Below are 6,801 nucleotides of genomic sequence, written 5' to 3'. Positions count from 1 at the left end.
CCAATTCTTTCAGAAGTGGACGGCCTCTTCCTTCTTCCTAGTCTGTCTCAGTCTATAACTGGGCTGTTACCTATGCACCAGGTGCATCTCGCTGGTTTTCAAAAGTTATGTGCTGTCAAGTCTGTATAGAGAATCTGTATAGAGGTGCAAGATGACCGTTTTAGTGGGCCGCCATATGGGGAGTGGGAAAGCACATGACTACAGAAGACAAGCTGAGTGAGGGTTGGGTCATCCAGGGAGGGTTCCACCTGCAAGAAGGCATAAAGGGATGCTCAGCCAGGAGGCTAGAGAGAGGGCTGTTAGAACTCACCAGTGGGCCTATCCATAAGCTTCTGGTATGCCCCTTCGTGCAGACTAGGCCCCTCTGTGGCACTAACTCTGATCCCAGGTGACTTCTAACAAGGCAGATAGTACCCTCCATGGGGGTTAGCCACCAGTTCGACATTCTACTGTGCAGGAAAGTTCTCATCCTTAGCTTCCAATTGGGTCCTCTGCCTCCATCAGCTGAGTTGGTATGATCCAGTCCTACTGGGCCCCTGACCTGCTAATTCTGGGCCTGAAAACTTGAGGACCAGGCCTTGGCCAACCACGTGCCACTGAGCCAGCTCACCTGCTCCCAAAATATCTCCAGCTATTTAAGAGCACATCCATGGGGTAGGTAGGAAACACTGAATGCTGAGTCATCTGACCTGATGTCAAATCCTGCCTCTGCTTACTATCTGTGTGACTTGAGCAATTTATCTATCAACCTTTCTTCACCTGGGAAGATTATAATTCCTTTAAAATTAGTACCATATGTACAGTAACATACACAGTGTAAGGTTTCCCACTCTTGTCCTTCAGGCCTTCAATTCTCCTGCCTAGAGGCAAGTGCTGTTACCAATTTCTTCTAAGTTCCTCCAGAAATGCTCAGTATCTGTGTACATGTTGTTTTTGTTATGTGCCGTCAAGTCAGACCCGACTCATAGCGACCCCTCCTTGGGTTTCCGAGGCAGTATCACTACGCAAGTGGATTGCCCCATCTTCCTTCTGAGGAGTGGCTGGTGGGTTTGAACTGCCACCCTCCTGGTTAGCAGTCAAGTGCTTTAGGGACTATGCTACCAGAGCTCCTATCTGTGTACATACACATGCACAAAGTGTGGGGTTTTGCTTTTCACACATAGTAGTATATCAGTGTTCTTCGCCTTGCTTTTGACTAAGCTTGGAGATTGTTCCCTATTGGTACATGTAGATCTGCCTCATTCTTTAAATAGCTGTATATTCCATTCACAATTCCATCAATACCTTCTTGATGGGCTATGGGCTGTTTCTAATATATTGTTACAGTCAATGCCACATGGTTAGCCTTGTAAAGAGTATTCATCAGAGAACTTCTTAGAATCACTGAGTGAAAGATGTGAATTATTTTTCATCTTATCTAACAGCCCTCCAAAGAGAGTGTTCCTGCAATTTACTTTCCTACCAAAACGAGAATGGCCAGACTCTTGTCTCTTGGACTTTGGACATGTTATCAGGAGGGACCAGTCCCTGGAGAAAGAGCTCATGCTTGGTAGAGGGTCAGCAAAAAGAGAAGACCCTCAATAGGATGGATTGACACAGTGGCTCCAACAATGGGCTCAAGCATGACAATGATTGTGAGAATGGCACAGGACCAGGCAGTGTTTCATTCTGTTGTACTCAGGGTAGCTATGAACCAAAATAAATTTGGTGGCACCTACCACCACCACCTAAAAATCTGTGAATGTACCTGTTTACCCAAATTTTTTCCAATCCGTGCAAATCTGAAGAAACAGATTGTTTTAATATTCATTGAGATTGAAAATCATTGTTTAAAGGTTTCTTTTGTGAACCATGTTTATGTTTTGCCCACTATCTGTTGTTTTTTATTTATTGGAGTGCTAATATGAGAGAAATTAGCCCTTTGTTGTATTTGTTTGTTCTTTGCCTTTAGAATTCAAATGTTTCATTCTAAATTTTAAGATCTAATTTGTTACATTTAAAACTTTCCTCCCTAGAATTTGATACAGTTAATTGGGGACTTTTGTATCTTTTCCAGTTACCCAATTGCCACCACCACCCTAAACTCGTTTGGGGTGGAAACCAGCAATGTGATTCAAATGCATAGCCTGACAGGTGTGGCTACCACTGCCTTTACTGTTGACCACCAAGAACTTGATTCCCTTGGCTCTCCTGCATTCCCTCCCACAGGGCTCCTGTGTAGACAGACTCCAGCTTTCCCAGAAGGAAAATCTCACCTGTTCCCTAGACAAGGCATTGGTGGAAGAACTGTATTTTCAAACCATAGGCCTACAACCATCCAGTATCTGTGCATGACCAGACATTATCTTTAACGACATGGAAAGCACTCCAAACTAGAATTATAAGAGGTTCCTGAAAGACAGTACTTTGGTAAGAGTCTAATATATCCCCAGATACTGTGACTGTCCTCTTTTTCTCTCATGCCAAACTCGCTTGCTAGATTCCACTTATGAAGACCAGGGAAGACCATCCAACCTAAGCCAGGCCATATCATCATACAGACCAAGCCTTGGCAGGACCTGGAAATCAAGAGTGACTGTGCCAAGCTATAGTCAGGAGGGTTCAAAGGCTGTAATGTGTGTGGCATGGGATTACCCGGGGCTATTTCTGTCCCCAGCAGCACTAATAAGAGTTGGTTGGATTATATTTCACCTAATTGGCTCATGCTTAGACATGAGCAGTTTCCAAGCCCTTAGTAGTACTCAATTTTGAACTGAATTGCTCTCCTCTCTCCCCTTCCTCTTTTCAATCCAACTCAGTGCCATCATTACCAAGGGATGTAATGGATTTCTTCCCCTTTAAAATGAAAGACCAAATTTACCAAGGTTTAATCTTTGGTGACTCTACAATACGTAAGAATTGCCACGAATTGGTGTTTTATGTCAAATTACTTGGCATATAGTTCACCCAACATTGCCTCATGTATTCTGAACATAAAGCTAGTCTGGGGGTTCCGACAGTTATCCTAGCACACCAGAACTGAATGAGGATGTGCTCACAGGCAGCAGGGTACGTATGAAAGCTGATTCTTTCCCTCCTTCCAGTCCCTTACCAGAGTCACAATCTACTTTCTTTGTGGTTGCTGGGAAGTCTCAATTCATATTTTGGCAACTATTTTAGAAGAGAGTGGTTAGGTATTTGACCTACATTTCTGCAGGTCAACAGAGATGAGACCAGATCTGGTGACAAGCCAAGTCTCAATCTAGGACAGCAAAGCAAGAGGCAAGATTTTAACAATTCCACAGCTTAGCAACCAGATCATGGGGGAAAGTGGCCCCTTACTCAAGAAATCACCTTATCTTTCCAATCCTCAACATCTTTGGTAAATTTAAGCCTATCAGCTAGAGGGATGAATTTACAAAGGCTTAACATTTCACTTAGGCCACTACCTCAGGTGACGAGAGCTGCAGCATTCCTTTTCACTCCTGTCTGGTATCTTTTTATGGCCCTCTTAACACAACTGGTAAGACTCTCCATGTATTTGTTATTTTCTAAATTTTCAGAGACTAGTGGCTTACTAAGATAAGCTTTAACTGTCTGAACCATGCAGCTACTGCAGGGACTCAAAATTTCCCATTATGAGAGTTAAATAGTATGAGAGCCTGCCACCTCTTGGGGGACAAAGGGAATGGGTGCATAAGCAGAAAAAAGAACACAGAAAGCCAACAATCAAAGTCACTGAAGATCTGCAATACATAGAACTGCCGAATGTACTAACTGCCAAATGTACTATGTTCCTAACTTCTTTGTAAGTGTGCAACTTAAGAGTAAAGATTTATGGACTATACAGGCAAGACTTATGTTCGTCATGCACCTCCCCTAGTACTGGCAGGAATGGGTCAGTTAAATGTAACAATGTCCACTCAGTGTGGCACTGACTCATTAACTGTTTAGAATGGACATATTGTAAAAACTTCCCAATACCCAGTTATTTCAAGATATTTTATTTTTAAAACAGGTCACAACACAACTCTTGGCCCTTTCTGCCACTGGACAAGCTACAAATGCTTGCTCGGCAGCTAGGTGCATTCTTTAGTAGCATGTTTGAAAAGTGAATAAAAATGCATATAAAACAAATATTCAAATAGTTTCCATAGGAACACAGATAAGTGTGACCCCATCTCCTAGTCTTCCATATTGCTGCATCTGTGCCAACCCTATTCTTATAAAGACATTTCAAAACTAGCAATAATTAAGTTAAATGTTCCCCTCCAAATCCCTTAATTCAAGCTAGACTCGCAGTTAACAGCTACAAAAATGTTATCTACACATTAATACTAGCTGAAGCACAAGTTGTTGGATGACGTTTCATTCCACTTTCCCAAGCACAAGACACTGGCAGAGTGCTGATATCCTGCTCCTCTACTTCAGACGGGAACTCGTGGTTCTTGATTTGCTGCGTGAGTTGCCTGAGAGACAGAGAAGCGGCATATTCAAAACGATGAGTCACCCGTAACTGGGCAGTGTCAAATAAGAACTTATTCATGAGGCCGGTTTACTTCCTTGGTTATTATTTCATTAAGGAGTGATTCAATGTATTTCTAAAGTATTTCTTCAGAACCATCTTTTTGGACACCAGGAAACCACTGGTCACATGCAAATACTACAATATTCTAATCATGTACAAATACCTAACCACTCTCTTCTAAAATATTTATACTATAGGAACCACCTGAAAAGAAATACAAGGGGACTTTCCTTCTATTTTTTTTTTTTTTTTTGTATTTTCTAAATTTTCTAGAGTATGTATTCATAATACGGGGAGAAAAATGACTTTAAAATAATTTCTTAATCAAACAGGTAAGCACAAGCACAAACCAAGAAGGCATTATAGTTACTAACCATGTTGGACCAGACATCACATAGTAGATAGTTGGCCTCTGGAACCCATTGAAAGTAGAAGCAGCAGCAACAGTGTAAGCACCCATGTTTTCAAACAGCATCCAATCACCCACATGCATTTCTGGCAGGTCACAGCGCTCAACAATCCGATCAAGGCCATCACATGTCGGTCCCCATATGCTAGATGAGTAGTATTTCTCATCTGGTTTGGGTCTCTATATTTAAGACAGAGAGACAAAGTGCTACTTACTATGTTTGTTATGACCAATCATCTTGTTTTAATCCAAACTGAAGTTCAGAAGTTACCTTTTGCAGAAGAGGCTTTACATGTGCATGGTCATAAAGGATGCAATTAAATGATCCATATACGCCATCATTCACATAATACATAAAGGTTTGTTCACTAGATTCATCTTCATCTAGAAAGGCAGAGTCACCTTAATTACTACCTTTTGACAACCAACTTTCAGTTATATATATGCAATGTTGTTACTCTTTATACATACCATCAGAGCCTGTCTGTTCCTTTAATACGATTTTCTTGGCAATGATATTAACAGCAAGGGTGAAAGCTGATGCAACATAGTATCTGCCTGGCTCAGCTATGATTTTCACACCAGAGTCTGAGGGAAAATACTTGTCCAATGCTGGATTGATGACATTCGTGATCTATAAGAATATGATACAAAACAGTAGTCATTCATTATGTGGAAATTCACATGGGGGAGAGAATACAGTGCTTTGTAACTTAGTAATTCAGAAGTACATTGCCAGTCCTTTCCTATGATCAAGATATAGTACAAAACATATAAGGCATTTTTAGGGTAGTGAAAATATTCTGTATGATACCATACTGGTGGTCACAAAACATTATGCATTTGTTGAAACCCATAGGGCTGTATAGCACAGTGAACCCTAATATAAACCATATACAAAAACTAACCAAACTCACTGCTGTAGAGTCGAATCTGATTCACAGTGACCCCTCCTTGGCTTTCCGAGGCAGTATCACTATGGAAGTAGATTGCCCAACCTTCTAAGGAGTGGCTGGTGGATTTGAATTGCCAGACTTCTGGTTAGCAATCAAATGCCTTAGGCCCTATGCCACCGGTGCTCCTAAACTATATACAGACTTCAGTTAATAATTATGTATCAATACTGGCTCATTAATTGTATGTAACAAATATATCACAGGAATGCAAGTTGTTAAAATAGGTGAAACTGGAGGGGGGGATGGGAACTCCCGACTTTCTGAACAATTTCTCTGTAAACCTAAAATTGCTCTAAAAAACAAAAAAGTCTATTTAAAAATGGAAAACAAAAACAAAAACACTATAAAACAAATTTATTACTACATATTTATTATCAAGGAGCTTTGGTGGTGCAGTGCTTAAAGCATTTGGCTGCTAACTAGAAGGTCAGTGTTTTGAACTCACCAGCCACTCTGCAAAAAGATGAGGCAGTCTGCTTCTGTAAAGATTTACAGCCTTGGAAAACTCATGGGGGCAGTTCTATTGTCCTATAGGGTTGCTATGAGTCAGAATCAATGAGACAGCAGCGGGTTTATTTAGTATCAAGAATAAATCTATCTATCCTGCCTACCTCATGTAATTTTTGAATAATGTGTATCTATTCTAAAAACTCAAGCATGACATATAACAGCTTATCTTCTGAAGTAATTAAACATTAAAAAAACGTTGTAAGGGAAGAAGTACAAATTGTAGCAAAGCACAGCTGGAGTAATGATATAGTACAGTCAGTATCATACAAAAAATTAAATGGAGAGAAGATTGAGGTTGTCAAAGAATTCACATTGCTTGGTTCCACAATCGATGCCAACAGAAGCAGCAGTCAGGACATTAGACGATGTGTAGCATTGGGAAAGTCAACTGCGAAGGAACTGTTTCAAGTGCTGAGGAG

At 40.8% G+C, this 6,801-nt stretch overlaps 1 protein-coding gene across 1 annotated transcript in view; it reads right to left on the bottom strand.

Moving 5' to 3' along the window:
• Positions 1 to 4,303: 4,303 nt before the first annotated feature.
• The window catches only part of ODC1 (ornithine decarboxylase 1), a 5,581-nt gene continuing 3,083 nt past the window's right edge, over positions 4,304 to 6,801 (bottom strand). The window contains exons 4-7 of the mRNA XM_007935096.2: positions 5,388 to 5,474; positions 5,188 to 5,300; positions 4,882 to 5,096; positions 4,304 to 4,448 (exon numbers count right to left, since the gene is read on the bottom strand). Of these exons, the coding sequence (XP_007933287.1) occupies positions 4,304 to 4,448; positions 4,882 to 5,096; positions 5,188 to 5,300; positions 5,388 to 5,474 (560 nt within the window). The remainder of the gene's footprint in view (positions 4,449 to 4,881; positions 5,097 to 5,187; positions 5,301 to 5,387; positions 5,475 to 6,801) is intronic.

Source organism: Orycteropus afer, unplaced genomic scaffold (assembly GCF_000298275.1).
Source record: "Orycteropus afer afer isolate SDZICR_OR568_19922 unplaced genomic scaffold, OryAfe1.0 scaffold00025, whole genome shotgun sequence".
In the NCBI taxonomy this organism is placed as follows: domain Eukaryota; kingdom Metazoa; phylum Chordata; class Mammalia; order Tubulidentata; family Orycteropodidae; genus Orycteropus; species Orycteropus afer.
This window is presented reverse-complemented; position numbering and strand designations above follow the sequence as displayed.